Below are 22,680 nucleotides of genomic sequence, written 5' to 3'. Positions count from 1 at the left end.
ACATCCAAGTGCCCCCCCTTAAGTGCCTCCCTGGCATATATGCACACACATTTTCAAATTCCCTAGATGAATTGAATTGGGCACTGCTTTGGTAAAGAACCACTACATGTGTGTGTGTGCATGTGTGTGTGTGTGTGTGTGTGTGTGTGTGTGTAGTGGTGGTGGTTTGCCACCTTCCACAGCATACGTTGCAACGAGAGAACCCCTGAGTTCTCGAAGATCTCCAGAGTGGCCCTAATAGTTACCTCACTATACAATAGCCTCCTCTACGATTCACTATGCTGATTCCCACAAAAGTCTTGTATATCTCATGCCACTTACTCTTAACTAAAAAAATATTGTCTGTGTGAGTGTGAGGGGGTGCATATGCCAGGCCACACAGGAAGGCCAGAGAACACCTGTGGAGTCAAATCTCTCTTTGAACTCAAGCCGTTCGGTAGCCATGCGCAGTAAGCATCTTTACCTACACCCCCCTCATCTCACTGACTTTCGGGTCATTTGATCTTAAAGGCCGGTTCTGGCCTTCCATCTTTAACAAGAGCAGTATCATATAGTGTGGTTTGCTAGCTTTCATCCCTCATCAGAGTAACGCAAGAATTCATATATGCAATCTTGGGTTAAAGCAGAAATAATACCCCAGCAGAATAAACTCGAGAGGGCTCGGACTCAGGCCGTGTCCTAGAATCATGGAGAGACCTGTTCTGTGTTAACACAGCTGAGAAAAGATGACGGCCAGAGAGATTTTGTTCCCCTTGATGCTATATCCTCTGTCTGCACGAATGCCAACCACCACCAACCTCTGGCCCTCAAGGTCAGCCTCTTCTGTAAGCCCTTGACTACTCTGTTTTGCTGCTTCCATGCAGCTCTGATAAATTAAACAAACACTAAATCCCAAGAAACCCTGTTCTTTAGGAGGTATCTCCTGTTTCCGGTGTCCCACCATTCCGGAGTCAACTATTCTCATGTTCCCATAGCTCAAGCTTGCACTTCTAATGCAACATCAACGCCTCCCCGATGACCTGGGAGCGTTGGCCACAGCCAACTCTTTCCAAACTGTAAGTTCCTAAGAGCAGGGATAACTCCTTCCATCGTCTGGTTACACCTGAAAAAAGAATGTGCCTAGAGTAGCTACTCAACCAGTGTTTGCTCAATGGATGAATGGATGAATGAATGAATGAATGAATGAATGAGCAACTGAATTGATGGGTGGCTATACATTGGGCTACTACACATACATAAGAAAGGGAACCAGACTGTTTAAGTTGAATAGCTTGAACTAAAAAGTTAGTGATGATTTTAGTTCAGGAATTTGAGGCAAAAGTAATTGCATACCCAGGCAGAGCTGACATGCGTGGACAATGGCCACAATGGACGGATGTTATCAGGGACCTTTACTCTGGAGATAGTGAGAATGACAGCCGCTACGAGGCAAACGTTTTCCGTTCCTGTTCAAATTTTTATAATTGTTTTTTTCATAATCTCAGCTCAAAGCCATCTTCCTATTATTCTGAAATAAAGACTGTAACACTGAAAGAACTAGATGCCATTTTAATTTTTGCTGATTCCCCAAACCAATTCTAAACCATTCGTTTTTTTCTGTCCTATTTTTAAAACTCTAACCCCCAAGTCATTAGTGTGACCCCCAGTCTTCGGCAGTGCTCTGCAAGGCTGGTTTCTCAGTACAGGTGACCACTCCTGGGACTGCAAAGTGGCAGGGGGCACAAAGGAGCTGAAGCCCACAACCTTGTATGGAGGTTAAAATAATGAAGTTCAGTTTTATTGACTACCAAATGTCCTGGCAAGTTTTTTCACAGAAGCACACAGAGAAAATGGAAACAAACGCCTTTCTGGGAATGTTTCCTCGCCCGCACTGACCTTGACGGCAGCAACCACGCCCGGCTTAACAGCCAAAGGGCACTAGGTCAGCTCCACAAAAGCCGTGATAAGTGAACCTGCAGTTCCCAAGGAAGCCAAACATAAGCAAACAGATCCCACGTCTGACTGAGGACTCTGCCCCAGTCCACATGCCTGCTGGAGCTGCCAGGTCCCCTTTCCTCACAGGCAAAGAAATCTAGTTATGACAATCCACCTCTCTGTCTCCTAGGGCCCATAACTCTCCGACTAATTATCTCAGCCCCTCCTGGTCTCCTTTATCCAGCCACTGTGAACAAGATCAGACCACACAGTGGTACTCTTCCTCGGAGGATTTATACAAACCCACATACTGGCTTCCATGACATAATCAAGAAAGCTTTTCCCCTCGTTTTCAGTCTTTTCCAGAAAATCCTTCCCTACCTACACAGGAAAGGACAACATTCAGAAGGATGCAGCCAGCTTGGTAGCTAAATTAATACTATACGCAAAATAAGAGACGAAAATACCCTTTTATACGTCTTGTTGGGGGTGTGCCATTGTGAGTCATAGAAAACTCCAGAAGATGTGAGGGAGGCAGTGTATAGATGGTGGGAGGCTGGGGAGAATGGACTATTAGGTAGCTCGTGGGAGAGGCGTGTGTCCTAGACTTGTGTTCCAACACTTTCACCTTGGTAGATCTGATTAGGAGTGCAAAGTTGAGTCCTCCTTCATGTTGGTGAGGTCTTCTGCTTACCCAAAGTCCTTCGAACATAAGAGTCAGTCTCTCTCTCTCTCTCTCTCTCTCTCTCTCTCTCTCTCTCTCTCTCTCTCTCCCTGAATCTTTTCTCACAAGACACCAGAAATACACAGGGGCAGATTAATCGTTTCCTAATGTATCCCTCTCCAAAGGGGGAGCTCATGGATGTGCTGAAATACAGATGCCAAACAATAGTGAAGCTTTGACAGACGGCTAAAGACCCTGCTGCATTTGGAGGAACTGAACAAACCAAACCAAGAGGAGTGCTTACCCTCCCTCCCCACCCTCATTTCTTCTTATCCCCTCCCCCCAACAGCAAAATAGCCTTTGTTTCCCCAAAGTCCTAAGAGGCACAAACAGGAAGCAAGAAGGCACGGTGAAGCATCTCTCTTCTGCCCTATGCTCAGGTGATGACGGTGGGCCCCCTCCGGCCAGTTCTCTCGTGAATCTGGGAGATTTTCAGCGCTATGGCTATGAGAGGGCTCAACACCGCCTGAAAAAGAAAGAAGGACGATCATCAGTTTGCAATCAGCTACAGTGTGGGCTTTGGGATGGAATTTGACCTCAGGGGCATGGACTAAGATTGCCTTTTACAGCCTGCAGGCAGTGACTAGAATGGACAGCACACAGAAAACTGCTCGTGAGGTCTCACTCAACCCCAGAGAAATTAATTCATGATAGGACAAGCATGAGCCTCCTGCTAAACAAGGCTGTGAATTTGGGAAGGCTAGAATGGAAGGCTATCAGAATCCGAGTGGCAGAAATATTAATCTAGGGGCATGTGGGGTAAGGTATTACTTTAGGGGCTATTTTATGTAATTAAACTGTATAACTCCAATAATGAACAGCCACAGAATAATTTCACTTCATTGTAACAGGAGCTATGGGCAGGTCTGCTTTTCATCCCACCTGGCTCCCGCAGGACTAGCTTAGCCCAGGAAATAACAACACACAAATTGTATTCATTTAAACACTGCCCGGCCCATTATCTGTAGAGAGTTAGTTACTGGCTAACTCTCACATCTTGATTAACCTATTTCTAATAATCTGTATATCACCACGAGGTCGTGGCTTACCGGGAGAGATTCAACATGTCTGACCTGATGGCTGGCTCCATGGCGTCTGCCTCATTGCCGCCTTCCCAGGATTCTGTTCTGTTTACTCTGCCTACCTAATTTTCTGTCCTATCAAAGGGCCAAGGCAGTCTCTTTATTAACCAATGAAAGTAACATAATAGACAGATAACTCTCCTCCATCACTTTATTCAAATAACTATACTGAAATCATTTCAGTCCAATTGCCCAAATAAACAGTAAGATGTGAGTACACATATAGATGGGCTTTTCTTTAAAACACGAAATTTAGTATTTTAGAGACAATAGAGAATGGTGATTACTTTTTCTAAAATACATACGGTAAGATATCAAAGAGAAATCAAAAAATGAAAAACAATTCTTCAGCTTGCTCCACAATCACATTTAGGTTCTAAAGGCACTAACTAAATAAGGATAAAAGCTGGGTGTTGGAGAGGATGGAACAGAACCACAATCCTAAACAGTGTGCTCATTCAAAGAAAATTGTCCTGACCTGAAACTAAATGATTGGGAAGCGAGCAATAGATCTATATGTGTGGCTGGAAAGACACAGTGAACAAGATACATATGCATCTTCTCGGAAGTCTGGGCTTCAAAGACTCAGACTTGACTCTTGGTCTGATTGCATCAGTCATGAGACCATCAGTGACATGAGGTCATTAGTGACATGAGGTCATCAGTGACATGAGGTCATCAGTGACATGAGGTCATCAGTGGCATGAGGTCATTAGTGACTTGAAGTCATCAGTGACATGAGACCATCAGTGACATGAGGCCATCAGTGACATGAGGCCATCAGTGACATGAGGTCATCAGTGACATGAGGTCATCAGTGACTTGAAATCATCGGTGACATGAGACCATCAGTGACATGAGGCCATCAGTGACTTGAAATCATCAGTGACATGAGACCATCAGTGACATGAGGCCATCAGTGACAGTTATGCTCCCCAAAGTCAGAGCAGGGTGCCCCCTTTACCCTTCATGTATTAACTGGGCAGCCCTTACTCAAAGTATTTGGAATCATGCTTCTGTTTTTTTTTCTTTTCTATTTATTTGGGAATATATACATAACTAATGAATATCTTGGGGATGGAACCCAAGTCTAAAGAAAAAATTAATCCCAGGTAATTTTATACAGTATTCTTAATTACATCATCATTTTGATGAAGACCGTATCACATGAGACAAGGTCTAGAATTTCCCACTTCTAACACGTCAGGCTCAAACAGTGCCAAAACCAGGAGCATTTTAGGCCCTGGGATTTGGGGTTCAGTGTGCTACACCTACACCACGCTCTCCATTGGCAAGGCGAGAACACTTTTCGTTGAGTCTTTCCTCCTTCCTAGCCCACTGGCAGACATCAAGCCCTCTGACCTTATTCCGATAGCAGCTCCTCCACCATGGCTTTTCCTAACAGTTCCCTCGCATCCACGGCTCATAGGCGACAATCAGCTGCTCCCAACCTTGTCACACCGAGCTTCTTTCTGGAAGTGTCTCATGATGTTCAAGTCTCAGACAGCCTCTCAAGCTCTGGGGTCAGCCATTCTCAGTCTGGCTGCCGGGCTCCTGATGTGTTGGTAATCCTTACCCCTGCTCCTGCTTCATGCCATATAACCTAGCTCTATTTTAATGCACCTAAAATTAACCAAAGTCGACAAGAAAAAAAATGCCTACAGATCAATCCGAATTTAGAGCTCAACTCTGAGAGAATTTGTCTTCTCCAAATAATAAAACAGGCCTCTAAAAAACTGTTTCTGAGAGGAAAACAGGACAGTCCCAGGCACGCAGGGCAGATCCATAAGTGATCGTTATTAAAAACTAGGAGAGGAACTCTAGGATGCGAACTGGCAGTCAATAGGCTGCTTGCTATACTCTGTGATCTTTTATTATAAAATCAACTCGTACTTTCTCAGATGTCAAATGAATGCTTCTGGTATGCACCCCAGTTGAAAACAGCATCTTTCTTTGGTCAGATCTTACTATCATTTTTGCTCTGGTGAGCTATCAGCCTGCCATTTGGATCTCTGACCCCAGGGATTGCCAAGAGGACCATGCTCTGCATTCATCGTGGCTTTTTGGAAAGCTGGTCTCTGCAGCGTGGTATCCCTCAATGCAGTTTCACAGTAAGCATACCCTTGAAAGTAGTTGGCTGGGCTTTAAGGCTGCACAACCCATGCTATGGTTTAGATATTGTTTGGGTTTGCTCCCTTGTGTGTTAAAAGCTTATCCTTGGGTGGCAATGTTGGGAGATGGTGGGCCTCTCTAAAACTGTGAGCCCAAAGAAATCATGTCTCCTTATAAGAAAGTTAACTGGGAAAATTCATCATAATGATGCAAAGTTGATGAATACACTAAATAAAGGGTACAAAGATTAGCGTCGTTTACATGGCTACAAAACCATAGGCACATCTCACACTAGGTGGTGGGTTTGGAGCCAGAGAGATGTTTAGCAGTTAAGGGTCCTTGCTGCCCTTGCAGAGGACTTGAGTTTGGTACCCAGCCCCCATATGGTACTTTACAACCATCCATAAAATCCATTCCCAGGGATCTAATGACCTCTTCTGACCTCCACAGGCACCAAGCATTGAAGTGCTGCACAACTGGACACACAGGAAAAACACTCAGACACATAAAATAAAAGGGGCTGGTTTTCTTCTCCCAGCCTTGAAATACAGCAAGCTTTTGCATTCCAGGCTTAGAGTTCAGAAATGATGCTATGTGACTTTACAGACTGGGTTCCAAGAAGGTCCTGAAGCATCCCACGAAGCCCTTAGCAGTCATGTCAAGAAACTTGACTCAGGCCTACAGCACGACTAGATTGAAGATTCCTCCAGAGCATCCCAGCACCAGCCATTGGGGTCACCCACCATCAGTTTTCCCACCAGACACTGACATCATAGAGGTGGGTAGGGCAAGCTATTCCAGAGCCATGTTCAAATTCCTGGCTGTCAGGATCCGCGGGCACACAGAATGTGTGCTTGCAGTTGTGAGGAAGCCTGTTAAGTAACACCCACTGATGACAGCAGCCAAGGACACAGGGCTTCCTTAGGTGAGGAAAGGGTTAAGTGCTGAATTATGCAGGAGATTCTATAGTAAGTGGTTGACTGCCTCTATAGGGTGAGGTGGGCAGGAGGCTGGCTTTAATTCCGCCTCTAGCACGAACTAGACAAGACATTTAATCTCTTGTGTCTTACTTTTCAAATTGGAATCTAATAATAGTTCCTACCACAGAGTCATGAGCCTGGAACCGGATGATGTATGACAGTACTTAGCAAAGTGCCTGTCACATAGTCAACATTCAATTAATAGTAGATATTTACACATTATAATATCATTAGCAAATGCTCCCGGGCAGTTTTAAGTCATGATACCTTTGCAAGTATTAAGGGGCTCTCAGAGATCAGAATGTTTGACTGGCTCTTTTCTCTATGGACCAGCAATTTATAAAAATCCACATCTGAAAGCCGTAACCTGTCTGCCTTTAAACTGACACCAAACCACATTTCAGAGCTGTTCTTGCAAATTGATCCTAAAGAGCACGGGTGAAGGGATCTTTTGATCAACATGGCAGGGGTCCTCTCGGTCAACACACTCCACAGCTGACAGCACCATGACAAAACAGGCTGGCACCATGGTTACCAGGCAGGTAGATGTATACACAGCTGCATTCCCTGAAGCATCCTACCCTGCAAGTCAGGGCTGTCAGCGGGTGGCCAGGAGGCCTCACCCAAGTACATATGTAAATTTGGAGTAGTACCTTGTCACTCACGGGCAACACAACAGCCTCCAGCAAGGCAGTGGACTGAAGTATTGGGTTTTTCTTCTTCTTCAACAGTTTTCAGTAGAGGACACCGAGTACCCATTATGACTCCAACCCTATTCTCAATCCACGTACCGATTACGTCACTTTTTAGATGAGGAAATTGAGGCCTGGAGGCCGGACTGAAAGTTGTGTGTGTGAGTGTGTGTGTGTGAGTGTGTGTGTGTGTGTGTGTGTGTGTGTGTGTGTGTGTTGGAGGGGGGAACATTTTATGTTTTGTTTCTGTTTTTTGTTGTTGTTGTTATTATTTTTATAATTGTCTGAACGCCTGTAGTGTAAAAAGTGTTCTGTGCTCTGTTTCAGGTCTGGCATTTGAAATCTGCCCTTTAAAAAAAAGTGAACTATTGTAACTCCAGTTCCAGGGGAATCCAACGTCCCCTCAGGGCTTCTGAGGGCAATGCGTTCTTGTGGTGCACAGACATACAGGCAGCAAAGCACCCATACATATAAAAGAATGGTAAACTTTTATAACCACAGAGGAGTTTATTGAATTTAATCTACTTGAATTATATGTGAAATTGATGTCTGCACTCTGAGGACAGCCTGAGCGGTGTCGCCTGGTTCTCCTTAGCTGGACAGTCGGCAGCACACACTGCCTGCGCCGAGAGGTTCCGCAGCACTACTCTCTGAGACTAAAGGCTTCTCTGGCCCCCTTCACAAGAATTTTGACCATAAATGAATGACACATCTTATCAAATGCATTCTTTGCTTTTTTTTTATTGCTTGATTTCTAAGTTAATTGCCTTTGTGATAGTGCAGAACCCTTTCACTCCCATCTATCCATAGTTAATGCTTACAAGCATCTCTGTGTCATGCAAAGAATTTTATGTTTACGTCAATTGGGGAGGTATCGTTATATCCCATTAAGTTGGGTGTGTTAACTAATCTACATTAGCACTAATAGTATGTTTGCTTGGTATAATAATTACTGAAGCAGGGTTAAGAATATCCAAGGATTAGAAAGGATTTCTTTAGCTTTTTTTTTTCTTATACTTTCTCTAGTCTTTTGGTTTAGAGATTTACATTCGTATTTCCTGGGAGAAATTAAATCATTTTGAAGAGTCCCTCTTTATCTTTAGCAATGAGTTTGACCTTAAAGCCTATCTTATCTGAAATGACGAATGCTGTTTTTGTTATTAGTTATAAGGCTGTACGTGCGTGCACACACACACACACACACACACACCTCAGTTTTAAAACACTCAGATTCTGATTTTTTTTAAGATCCCATGCTTTTAAAACCTCTTTTGTGGGGAATGTAAGGAATCTTGAGTGAATGCGTATTGCTTTACAGCGACACAACCATATCAAGGACCCCAATGCCTCAGACCCATGGAAATGACAAAGTCTTCTCTGGTAAGATTCAGAAGGATGGCAACGCCCTCCTCTGGTCCAAGTGTGAGTGTCGATGTGTATGCAGAGACTGTCAACCACAACTTCCTCTTCAGGCATGACTGCAGCCTGAGACTGCTCCTTACAGAGATCTCCTGCCCAGATCAGCTAAACCTGCCTCCTTGTTCAGCTGAGGAGCATAAAGCCACCCCCTTGCTCATCTGTATACAACAAGTATGCCTTCTTGATGCAGATTATAAAATGAACATGCTGAGGTTCTGGACTGCTGCTGCAGTTGGTGCCGCTAACACAGTGAACACAGTCAGCCCCGGCCCAGCTCTTCCGTCTGTCTGTGTGTCCGTCCTCTCTTCAGTCAGGCTTTCAGGACAGCACGCTCTTTGTTTCCATTCCTGTCACACTTTATTTCAGACTCCATCTGGGACGATGTCCCCTGCCCCGGCACGATCTTGGAGGATTTCCTCATGTGCGGGCCAGCTGCTGCACTTCTTTCCTGTGTCAGCTGCTGGGAATGCTCTTCCACTTCCTGAGTTTTACAAGGAGGATGCCACTGCATTGGGAACTCTAGACTCTGAGAGCTTTGACTCAGTCCTTTGACCTTCTAAAACTTATTTGTCAATAAAACAATTACTTTCTGACTTTCATTTTCTGCTATTTCAGTCTGGTTTATCTAGACATGAGTTAATAATTAATTCTATCTTCTGTTTGACCTTCAAGTTCCATTGCACCGATGCTTTTCCAGGTTTTGCCTGTACCCCAGGGCCTTCTCCTCTCCTTTTGAGACTAATTAATCATGCTGGAACTGCTCACGTAACTTCACGTCTCGCACCCTCTCTTCTATTTCCCCCTTCATCTCTCCAGGTGTGTTACATCTGGTTTCTGCGAACATAGCTTAAGTTTGCTAACGATCTCTTCCCCTGTGTATGAAATGATAATGTCTTAATCTTCGACTATCATTTTTAGTTCTTTAATTTTAACATCTTGCTTTTTTATTCTGAAGATTTATTTTTATTTACGTGTATGAGTGTTTTGTCTATGTGTTTCTGTGTGTGCACCACATGTGTCCCTGGAACCCATGGAGCCCAAAAGAGGGTGTTAGATACCTTGGAATTGGAGTAACAGACAGTTAGGAGCCTGTTTCATATTCACATCCTTTTCACAGCAGAGCTGGTTGTAATGGAGCAGGCTGTCCACCTGGCCCTATTGTCTGTCACCTAGACCCTGTGTAGATAGGCAAATGTCCTAGACAGAAAGGGTCCTGGCTTATTTCCCAAATTCCATCTCCTTGTTTCTGCTACTGCCTCATGGGACTGGTGGTGATGGATATCTCTAAAAATATGCTTTTATGGATGTCTTTCTGTTTGTTTTCATCGTCTGATTTCCAGATAGTTTGAATTACCTAGACTATTGCTACCAGAAGCTAGCAACCTTTCACACAAGGTTTGTTCTATTTTGTAATTATATTGCTGCCAATTAAAATACAATATATATGAAAATTAAAATACTTTGATTATTTTAAAACCAGAAAATCTAGCAACCATAATGTTATATATTAATGTAACTGGAGAGGGGCTAGCGTTTCCCAAATTCCTACCCCACCCTACTGTCTTAACACCCCAGTAGACACTCAGGGCCTGTGTTGGTGGGGTTCTGAGTCTGTTACCATGAAAAGCAGCAATGGAACAGAGACAGTAAAATATGGCCACCAGGAGCGAGAGAGCATGGACTACACCTGGATAATCACACACCCAGGATCTAGAACATTCTCATTTATTTATTTTTTCTCTTTTTCCAACACAGGTTCTTGTTATGAACTTGAAGACCATGAGGGAAGACTGACAGATTAACACGGAGCCCAGAAACCTTTAGAGGAAGAAGGAACTGAGGTCCCCGTCACCGGCACTGATCCCAAGGATGCAAACTCTCAGCACGGACTCCTCTGAACTGACCGTGGCTCAGGCACAGATCTGTAATCTACCACTGTCCCCATGCACCTGGTCCTTCCCCAGGGTACAGGGCAGCCTGACACACAACAGTAAGACGCTCTGATTCTTCTCTTAGAAATAATACTTTTATTTCTCTTTTTGAGAATTTTTAAAACAAGAAAAAAAAACATATTTACTTTCCCGTCAAACACTCCATTTCTACATGTCGATAACTCATAAGTTATAAGGTAATAGAAAAGTTCCCTGCAAATAAAAACATCACAGTATCAAGGTTCTAAACACTGGCGCATAGTAATATTAGGAGATAGGTATTTAGTATGGATAGACCATAGAACAGGAAGAAAGAAATTGTGCAAGGTAAGGGAAGAAACAGAGGGCTAGGTCAAAATAAAGAGTGACTAGACCACAAAGTGATACTTGGGTATCACTCTGTAGGTCAATCATTTCCTTTGGAATATATGTATTTTAATTTACTACTGGTACTTAAAATGGAAGACAAAGACAACTCAAACAGAAAATAGACATATTATTTTGCTAAACAAATATTTGTAAACAAAAGAAAAAGAAAGAAAGGCACACTAGGGTGAGAGGAATGGGCTGAACAGAGACACCCAGGCCCTGGGTCTATGGTGACAAGGACAGTTCTCACTGAGTGGAGCCCTGAGTGTCAGCTCTTTTCTCCTCCTTCTTTTCCATCCTAGGAACTGCCAAGGCCCAGGCAAGGACCTCAATAGGTTCGATGTTGGAGGCCCAGCACCACCGTGTCCTTTCAGGTCAACCCTTGATAAGGCCATCCTGGATGGATAATACTGCTTCTGTGTGTGTGTGTGGAGGGGAGTTAGTAGACTCTGTACGGCTTCTCTCCCACAGCCTGCTTTACACAGCTGGTGTGCTGTGTGCTAGTCCCAAGCACCTAGAGGACATTACATCCTAAGAGGTCTAGTCCACTGGAAGAGAAAAGGACGTCAGAATTAGACCCATTGTCCTGCTAATCTGGGGCTGCACTGCTTGAAGATGAGATGTGGGAACTCTCCTGGGGGCTGTGTTGGTTTTCAGTGATTCTGTGCCAGACTGAAGGGTGCTCTTGGTACTCTAGGGCATTTTTCAGAGGTGGAGGAGCATCCCCATATTTTTGAGTGACATGTAGCACAACACCATAGTTAAGACCATAACTTTGGGGCCAGAATCTAGGTTCAAATACCAGTTGTGCTATTTTTAAACCATAGGTAATTTCGATTTTCAGAGCCAATGTTTTCTCATATGTAAAACCTAAGGGGTTCATGTAAGCACCTATGACTACCAATGACATTGGGATGTGGTAGCAACAAAATATGACATGCAGAAACCCATACCATTCTATGTAGCAAAGACAGGCCATATGCTAATGACGACTATTTTTGTTTTTCTCGAAGAAGGAAGTGTACACAGCATAATACTAGGTAGGACCAAGAACATTTTCTTCTATCCTGACAGGCTGACCTTTAGAACAGAGACGGCAAACCTCTTCCTTTATCTCCCTTTATCAACAAAATAAAGTTGTTATCTTTTCTAAAAAAAAGACAAGATTAAAACAGATCAGGAATGTGAGAGAGTTCTCAGTTCTTTGAACAAAGGCCACATAACTCTGCTGCACCCCTAGGCCAGTGAGGGGCCCAGCCTACTTTCTGTTCCCTGCCCTGATCCCTGTAGCCAGCCAGAGCGAACACCTATCAGATTGCAGTTGGCGCAGACAATGAAGAAAACAGCAGGAACAGACTGTCACAGCCATTGACAAGATGTTCCTTATGGGTACCAGCTTCCTAGGGCAAAGCAAGGATAGCTATGTTGAAGACTGGATAGCCCAACACTGGTTGAGCTGCAGGGACATAGAAAAAGGAGAAGGTTTACTGTGCAGGCTGCTTGAGTCTCACGAAGCAGACAGCTCAGCAGGGCACTCATTCTGCCACAGACCAAGGATGGAAAGGAGCCCACCATTGCAGAGGCGTTTTCCTTGCAGTGCAAAGTCATTAGAGGGGTACCGGGATGTCCACTATACATTTTGTGAGTATACTTAGTCATAGGAACATGGCTTCTCTCTCTCTCTCTCTCTCTCTCTCTCTCTCTCTCTCTCTCTCTCTCTCTCTCTCCATTCTGTGCCTTTAAGACTCAGCTGTCAAACAAACCTTAAGTGTTTAAAATAATTGCCTTTTCCAGAGTAATTCGTGCTGTGCTAGACTGTCTACCAACAGATTTAGCAAGACTTCCGTGTCTTGGAAAAATTTCAAAATTAGAAGTTTCCTCACTTCATCCAGGGCTTATTTTGAATCTCTCAGCTTAGCTAAGACAACCATGCAAAGAAAACAAGCTCACTTGTGGATTGACACTGAGGTAAGGTTTCCATGGAGACACAAAATGAAACTGATCTTGTTTCCCTCTTTGTGAATTGGCCTGAAAAATAGGAAGAAATCATCCCAGACTCTCAGAAATTTCTTTCCTTGGGTTGTTTTCTACACTCCTGGTAATTTTCCAGGTGTAGGAAGGCATGGCAGAGGTCATTACCCTCGTAACTACATGGGAGTTGGGCTGGCATTTGAAGATTTACCTGCTAGGCAGAGGCAGAAGAAATAAGAATCTCAAAGGTCATCTCCAGAAGACTTCTCTGACTTTAAGGTACACATGAGTCACCTGAGAGCTTGTGACAGTGCAGAGTCTGCTCAACGGGTCTGAGAAGAGGCCTGAGCCTGCAATTCTTACATTTTTGGTTGCGAGCCTAGCCTTTAATGGCTGAGTCATCTCTCCAACCCTGAGCCTGCAGTTCTAAGAAGCAGCCTGCTGCCGTGCATCAAGGATCCATTGGGAAGTGAAGGCGCCATTGGGATCCATTGGGCAGAAGTTTGATAAACATAAAAATATAGTTGTTTTGTAATTTCTTATCATTTTCTTTACCTGTTAAAAGTGAATTTGTAGTAACTGCCAATTCTGAACCCGGTTATGAATTAGATAATGTTAACACAAGTGGGAGGGACCAGTTTCTTCCTCTACAGACAAACACTCAAAGAGTCAGGGACAGTGTGACAAATACAGCTGCAGAATCTCAGGACTACATCATCAGAGTGTCTTAACATTTCAGGAACACTACACTGGCCATCCTGACTGTAGCTCCTGAACATGGGCCTAAGGCAAAGACCAGAACGCCAGAACAGACCCATTGCTTGGCGGGGATGCCGACTTTGGAAGTGAATCTGAGAGTTACCATTAAGGCATCTGTCCCTGGTGACCCTCCAAGGGAAGCTTGTTCGTACTAGTGTAGCTTGGGCAGCTGCTGAAGGGACCCACGTTCTAACAGTCTGCAATGGTTAGCATTCCGACTTTTCCTTCTCCATCCCACCTGACTTTTTCTTCTGGCATAGGTAAAATATTGTTTGTCTGGAAACCATGTCAAAGCAACTGCTTAAAGTCAAAAGAAAGGGGAGGAGGAGGAGAAATTTTCCAATAGGAAATGAAATACCTGAAAAAAATTAGACTTCAAAAACTAAATATATTTTAAAACATTTCCATGTTTGGTTATACTCAAAAGCTAAGAAGTTCAATCTCATTAGGCCAATTTTGCAGATTTTTATAAAATCTTGAAATTCATCCAGATTCACATATATACATAAATGCTAATAATTTTGCTTTTTAAAATAGTTGGTTTTTATTTTATATGCATTAATATAATGTACATGCAATGCCCACAGAAACCAGAAGAGGGGTTAGGATCCCCTGGGACTAGAGTCACAGCTGGCTGTGAATTATCATGTAAATGCTGAGATTTAAACACAGGTCCCCTGGAAGGGCAGCCAGAGTTCTTAACCAAGGAGTCATCTTTCTAGTCCCGTAAGTTTGCCTTTTTTTTTAAAAAAAAGATAAAATCTTTAGACAAAGACATTTGGATGCATGCATCGCTAATGTAACCTGAAACTGTGCACAGCTGTCATTTTCAGAAGCTGGAAAGCAAAGGCTCCCACGGGACAGCCCTTAGTCTAAACCTGGCCTTCTCTCAGTTCCCGTATAGCCTATGAAATAAAAAACAGCTTTTATGTTATTAACTGTTTTTTTTTTTCCCAAAAATTTATCCAAAGATACTGTGACCTGTTAAAATCTGAAACTCAAGTTTTGGTACCCATAAATGTAGTTCTGTTGGGATGCCAGTCTCACTGATTTGACCATGTGGACCAGTGACTGCTTTTTTAGCCGTCAAGAAGTTGCACACAGACCAGGGGAATTGTGCCCACCTTCCCCCCAACATCCCTACATTGCAGTCCCAACTGCCAGTATCACAGGATGCTGCCTTATTCGGGGACAGAAGTCATTAAGTTAAGCCAAAGTCACTAATTACATTATGATAGATGCTATTATTTGAATTTTAAATGTCTGCCAAAGGCCCGCTTGTTAAAAATCTCAGTCTCCAGTCTGGGGCACTATTAGAAAGTAGAGTTTAGTAAAGGAAAGTTAGGCCACCAGGTACTTGCCACGAAAGGGATTTTTGTGACAATAGTCTCTGCTGTTGCTTTTGCTTTCCAACCATCATGGAGGAAACAGTTTTGCTCTGTCATGCATTTTCCACCCTGACAGGCTGTTCCTACTGGAAGGCAGTAGAGTCAGCCAAGCAAAGAGTAAAGCCTCTGGAGCCAAATGTCTCTCCTCCTTCTCAGCTGACTGCCTTGGGTGTTTTGCCAGGGTGATGGAACGCCGACGTCACTGGTGTTCTTATACAAAGGTGGGATTTGGACACCGAAACAGCAGAGACAGAGAAGACAACTGTGTTCACACCAGGAAGGAAGGCCTGGAACAGCCCATTCCTCAGAGCCCCTAGAACAGGGCTCCTCAACCTTCCTAACGCTGTGACCCTTTAACAGGGAGTGACCCCAACCATAAACTTACTTCATTGCCATTTCATAACTGTAATTTTGCTGTTGTGATGAATCGTAATGCAAATATCAGATGTGCTGGATATCTGACATTCAACCCCTGTGAAAGGATTGTTCGACCCAAAGGGGGTCACGACCCACAGGTTGAGACCTACTGCCCTGGAAGGAACCAAACCTTTGGATACCTGGACCTTGAACTTCTCTCCAGACTCGTGACATGGTGAGTTCCTCTTGCTCTGTGACATCAGTTCTTGCAAACTAGTGCCGCTAGCCAAGACCCCACAGTTTACTGACAGACACTTTGAGGGAAGCTTGCCGGCACCTGCTCTCTGATGCTAACTGTTCCGGTCAACTCGGTAAATTTAACAAGAACATGCCTGCTGGCCAGCAACACAGACTCCAGAAATCCTTCCTTCAATGAACCCACCTTCCATCTCCCACCCACTCGGGAGTTTATTATGTCCACGTGGTAGAAATGGCCCACAAATGGCACATCTGCTTGGATAAATTGGGTCACCGAGCAAGCCCCGCTCCGTATGCCTTGCTCTGAGTCAGGAAGACATTGAATTTGCTCCACACTCTCTGTGGATGAAGGGACCCTAAAAGATGGTAAATGTGCACTCGTAGAGACTTGTAAGCTCATCTCAAACCTTCCCCATGGCACAGAATGAGCAGAATGGCACAGGCCCTGGCAGCTTCTTGTAAGAGTTAGGTTTCCCGACACTGTCAGCTCCAAGGGAAGCCTCCCTAGAATCCTGTCCACATTATTATTAACTTTAAAGAGGAGGTGCAGGGGAAGGAAACAATAACAAAATCTGGGATTTATTAAGCAAATTTATGAGGCATGCATGGGACAAACCTTTAATAGGAATAATCTGACTTACAGGTGGTTATAAAAATCCCATAAAATGACAGACATCTGAATAGTCCATTTAGAATGCTCTGATCAAATGACCGATATTCAAACAAGCAATGCACTCTCGTGGGACTGGGAAATGGAAGAAACAGGGCTGAAAAACTACACTCTTGGCCCTGAAACTTGACCTACAACCCAGATACCATCAATATGACACTAACTATATGTAAAAGACAAACAAACAAAAAAACAGGACCTTGCTGGAGCATCGTCCCAAATTTAGGCACCTGAAGAACCGGCTGGCTCTACCATTTTAGCCCGTCTGTTTAATCTGATACATTGACATGCCTGGGCCTCACTGCTATGGGAGAGACTGCCCTCCCAGAGCTGGCTAAGTCTTAGAGATACCCAATGGCTTACACTAGGGTGCCCTCCACCTGCAGGCCAGTGGCTCCCTTCATTAGGTCCATACTGAAGCCACTGTTTTCCTGCCCTGCATCTCCCAGAGCCATATACAAGGCAGTTAGGGACAGGCCCTGCGCTCTGGATGGAGCCTCCTGGAATTACTCAAACTAGTCAATCCTAAACTTGCTTGCCTGGCCTAGTCTACTTTTATCCCAGAAAAATAACAGTTGCTTCGGCCCAAGGCTTCCCCTTGCTTCTTCTACCTCCCAGCTGCCGCTCGTACACTCTGTGTGATCTGGTGGGGTGTGCGTGCCCCCCACTTTAGGACTGTGAGTAACAAATCATTTTGTCAACCGGCAGTTATCTCCTGACATGCTGGCCCTTTTATATCTGACAATAACGGAACCATGACTTTAACCCACTCTCACAGTCTCTTCTATTCCTAAACTATGGAGTACAGAGACCTCAGCCAACCAAACGGCACTGCATGTGACAATTTCTACCAGCAGAAATGCTCAAAGATGAGCTCCCTCCCATCCCAAGCTACTTAGAACCAGGACTTCTTTACCCCTTTTACCCCAAGACCAAGTATTCTGCCATCAAAATACCCCCCACCCTCACCCCAAGCTCCCTTTCGATCCCAGCGTTACTGGGAGGCAAAAACAGGGACAAGGGACTCCCCTGTTGAGTATCTTGCACAGAATTATTTCTCAATATGGCAGGAGGATAGCAGACTTCAAACGAGCTGAGCCAGCTGGCCTCCTCTCTGATGGAAATGCCATCTCCCATGCCGGGGCATGGCTGCGATGAAGTCTGGCAGTGCCCTCTCCAGGTACCAGTTGAACACACCGAGTCCTAGGGCTTTCTGCCAAAGCCCTCAGGCCCTGACCAGGATCCCTGTGGACATCGATGTGCTGGGGTGCACTCCGGCTTCTGAGCAGAGGCAATGATTTACTAGCCGCACCAAAAGGCACTGCCGGAAAGAAGTCCTGGATCACCACCAGCCGTGAGACTTGGGCAGCTTTCTACGAAAAGGCGCTGAAATGCTGCTCTGTTGTGCAGTGGGACTGGAATGAATGATGGGCACTAGAGAAGCCAGACTGGACTGGCCACAGCTTGTCAAACCCATTCATCCAGCCAGAGGAGTTGTGACGAGTGACCTTCTGTGCTCACACGGTCAGCACAAATTCATTCATGCTTTCTTCCGAGGCCGGGTAAATGAGATCCGGGGAGATTTGATGATGTGTGGACATAGACCGTGTGGGTTTAACCAATGGCTGGTTAATAGCTTGTGTGCTTTGGACACGGCCACACTGAGGCTCAGCGCAAACTGGCTGCTGAGAGCTGACATTGTATCTGAGTTTTGGAAAATCAGGAGAGCAGCAGAAGGAACAGAACTTAAATGCTGTATTCCCTTATATCTGTTTAAAAGTTAGTATCATGTAAAAATGGGACAATTCATTTTTTAACCTTTAGGATTTCTAAACTTTGAGCTAAACCCAACCTGAGTCCAAGATCCAGGTACAATACTCTACTTCTCCATGTTCTTTCCTTAAGGCCCCTAGGTTTTTCGGATAGGTTGTCAGCTTGAGTTTGTCGTGAGCTGCGGAAAGAGTCTCTTCTGTTTCTGCTGCTCTATCTAGATGTAACGTGGGCTCTGTCGTAGGACTGGTATGAGGGACAAGCATAGGAGCGTGTCTGTTTCTCACAAGTTCTAGGCAGGGGACAGTGTGGGTGGGTGGACAGGCTCATCACACACTCGGTACCTTGAAGAGAGTTCTGATCACAAAGGCTGGTTGAGGAAAAAGTCCATTGTCATCCAAACTCTAAACAGCTCTGGTGTGTGACACGCTGGGAAACGTCAGCCAGACTCCCAGCCTGAAGGAGGTTTTCCCATAGGCTCGCAGTTCCAGTGAAATAACACAGAAATGGCTGGGTTGAGGTCTGGATTTCAGTATTAAGGCCAGAAAAAGGAGAACTGTGGGTCTGGTGTTTTTTTTTTTTTTTAATTGCTTTTGTTTTGGTTTTCCTCAGGATGTAATTCAACTAAGCCAATAGAACGTAAGAAAGTCCGTACAGCAGGGCCTGGGAAATGGAAATGGCTCTGGAGGAAAAGCGCTTGCTGGGCCAGTACAAGAACCTAAGCTCAGATCTCCATTACCCAGCACCCACACTGACTATACACACATGTATGGGGCAGGTGCACGCACGCGCATGCACACACACACACACACACACACACCCCGGGGGGGGGGAGGAAAACAAGACAGCAACAAAAACAATAGAGCCTATATAACTTTTTCTTTGCTGAAGATTAATTCTCCAAGTGGCAGATTTGTAAAAGACAGTCAGTTTCTTTTTGTGCCACTAGAGGGAAATCTAACCCACCCACTAGAACATGACCTCTCTCTCCCCCCCCACCTCTCTCTTTCTCTCTCTCAACAGAATTGGCATTTTAAGGCTGAAAAATACTTTGAGACATTATCTTAATCAATCCTCTGCATTCTTGCCCATATTTTAAAATTATTCTTTTTATCTACATTGTTATAGAGACTTCAGAAAGGCACACACCAGCCGTCCTATCGGGGCTAGTGGAAACATCACTATTGGGAACGGGCCTGACAGCAGATTTGAATCTCCCCTCCTTCAGCTTGAGTTGATTTCCTCAAATTACATATTCATTAGCTATGGCGAACAGCTGGTCATCTTTCAGCACCTCACTTTATTTTTAAATTTCTGAAGATGTCTGGGTCATCCATCTCTTTCACGGAAACGAGCCAGCTCCTTAACTCAGCCATGGAGTTTATAGCCCAACTCTCCCGCCACGTCTTCCTTCTCTCAACTCAACCCAGATTGCTTCCCCTCCAGTCCTGTGCCACATCACAGCAACACCTACTAAACTCTGTGGAGAAAAGGAAAGTCAAGTGTTTCCTCATGGATTTCTTCAGACAAGTGGCTGTTAGGACATTCCTCTACAGATTTTCTTTCTAAATAACAAAATGGTATTTTATTATATGTTTATAGTATGACTCAAAAATCATGTTCACTCTCCCTCACAGACATATAAATACACATGCATACACGTTCATAGTCACACATGTTTTCACTGTATCATGAAAACAGACTGGCTAAGGAATGCTTATTTGTGTCCCTTTGAAGTCTGTTACGTTTCTGACTCTCACATCATAAATACTTCAATTGCTAATTCAGTTTTCAATTCTGTTCTTCAGGCCTTTGACTAATAATTCCAGGCTCTTTATTAGCTATAAAACACAACCAGCATGTATTGAGAATATTATCCTTTCAATAAGGTTGTAAAAAGCTACTCATTGCTAATAAAAGTAATGGGGAGAAAACTTGACATTCCCCCATGTTTGTATGTCTGAAATGGAGAAACCCATATTTGGTTTTGATCCCAGTTCCTGGCATAGATCTAACTCTATCGGGACTTCCTGGGTAATGAGTGTGTTGATTATATCCCAACCACATCCAAATTCATACTCACAAGGTGTCTTCAGGCACTGCCCGACAAGGACACACCCACATGGTTAAACAGTTTGAACTTGTGGTGACTCCCTGACCTCTGTGGGTAAGTTCAACAACCAAGGACAATGGCCTTATCAATCAATCAATCAAGTTTAAGTAATGAAGCTTTCATTAAAGCCCCTTAAAGAGGGCTGGGAGAACTCATGGGAAGGTGAGCACAGAGAAATATTGTGTGGGAGGTGGGAGTGGAGGATGTTGAAGGGGTACAGAAGCTCCTGACTCATCCCCCATACCTGGCCCTGCCTATTTCTTCCTTGGCCATGCCTGAGCTGTACCTTCTAGAACAAACTGGTAACAGTCAAGTGGAGCCCTTTCCTGAGGTCAGGCAAAATGGAATTGAATTGAATTTTACTGAGTTCTTGGGACTCAGTTGATGTTAGAAGCTCAAAGAATTGATTAATGTGGAAAGATAAACCTCTTAACTACTGAGCCATCCTTCCAGGCCCTGAAGGCAAATCTTTTAATAAAATCAAAGTAAACTTCCAGACACAGCGTTGAACTCAAGCTCAGGTGAGGAGTCCTCGCCCCTTTGGAATTAACCATTAGTCTGACTGGGAGTCTTTCTTCAAACAAAACCAATCCAGAAACGACCTGTACCATTGATCCGAACAACTCCATATCTCAGTTTTCTCTTTTGCAAAACCAGATGATAATCCCACCCTGGGGGAAATGAAACTGGGTGGGGGGCAACAGTGTATATCAAGTATCTAGAAAGTTGAGCCTGGCACACTGCAGATACATTAAACATCAACACTGTAAACATTTCGCCAAACCACAAGTCCTACATCAGGCCAACTGAATCTTTTCACTCCTGCCCTCTTCCTCAGAAGTCCCCATCTGAGAAGCCATGCAGTTCTAGACAAGGATGGAAGTGCATAGCTGGGGTAACCACACGGCCAGCTGAGAGGTGCCGACCGCACTGTAAGGATTAATAGACACTGTCATTCTCAGAAGTGCCCTGGCCTGTCCAGTCTCTCCATAGACAGCAAAAGGTCTCTATAGTGTCTGTTTCTGAACTATAAATTATTATATGAACTCAGAACGAAATGGTCGGTGGGCTTGGGTGATGTGTGAATTAAACATAAGAAGACTCTGGTGTTTTAGGCACTCATCTGCTAGATGCAACTTATCAAAACCACATCAATTCATCAGTTTCAAGAAGAGTATTGGCTCCTTCCCAAGACCGGAGTGGTGTGTGGTTATATCTTGATTAGTCCCAAGCTGACCTTCATTCTCTGATAATCTAGCCCTTAAAAAACTCTTCCTTTTCCCTTTGACTGTGTTTTGTGCATTAGCTGCTCCACCCATGGACTCCTATGGACAGGGAGTGTCCAAAAAGAACACAATGAACACAACATTAGCTTAGCAACCCTGCAGAGAAATGGGATGGAAAAAATATGGGAACAATCTTACGGTTACCTGTAGGTAGCTATTAAATTCACAGGCAACTATTCACAAGTTACCTGTGAGTTTAATCCATCTCGGTTTGACCCTTTTTTTTTACACATTTCCACCAGCTGGCTCGAGAGCTCACTGGGGTCCCGACTGCCAGTAAAATGAAAGTAACAGTGTTTGAAAAATGATGTGAATTCTCAGCGTCTGCCTTTGGGAAGGAAAGCTTCCTTGCCTCATACGCCAAGGACCATCGCTGGGCAAACACCTTCCCTCCTGAGGCCTTCCCCATGCCCTTCCTCCACTCACCACCAACTCATCGGTAAGTATGGAGAGGATATTTTAAAACAGTTTGTGTTGGTGAAGTGGTTACTTGACATCAACTTAAACCAAATAGCACGATCACGTGACTCTGCAAAAGGGCACAGCCCAGACTCTAGCTGTAAGGGCCGAGCAAGTGAGTACACAGGTGTACTGGTTGGATCACAAGGTTAATTTGAACACTTCCTCCTTGAGGTAACAAGTCTGAATGCTTAAAGCTGCCTTCCTCATGTGCTTTAAATGTCTGAGAAAGAAACAATCCAAGTGCAAAGTAAAATAGCCAGATATCAGTGTGGTGTTTGAAGGGAACTCCGTCCTCATGCAAAATAACTAGGATATAGGTGACTACAGCCTTGGGGTGGGGAAAACATACAAAATTACTTAATAGAGCTGTAGACTAGAGAGTCCTTTAACAGGGGTGTGTGTGTGTGTGTGTGTGTGTGTGTG

General features: G+C 44.3%; 1 protein-coding gene across 1 annotated transcript in view; it reads right to left on the bottom strand.

Annotated features, from left to right (window-relative positions):
* Positions 1-1,744: 1,744 nt before the first annotated feature.
* Positions 1,745-22,680, bottom strand: part of Pgm5 (phosphoglucomutase 5) — a 167,183-nt gene continuing 146,247 nt past the window's right edge. The window contains exon 11 of the mRNA XM_087908023.1: positions 1,745-3,104. Coding sequence (XP_087764149.1) covers positions 3,015-3,104 — 90 coding nt within the window. The 3' untranslated portion in view covers positions 1,745-3,014. The remainder of the gene's footprint in view (positions 3,105-22,680) is intronic.

This window comes from Myodes glareolus, chromosome 7 (genome assembly GCF_982192425.1).
Source record: "Myodes glareolus chromosome 7, mMyoGla1.1, whole genome shotgun sequence".
NCBI classification, from domain to species: Eukaryota; Metazoa; Chordata; class Mammalia; order Rodentia; family Cricetidae; genus Myodes; species Myodes glareolus.
Note: the sequence above shows the minus strand (reverse complement) of the source record. Positions and strands in the feature narration are given on the sequence as shown.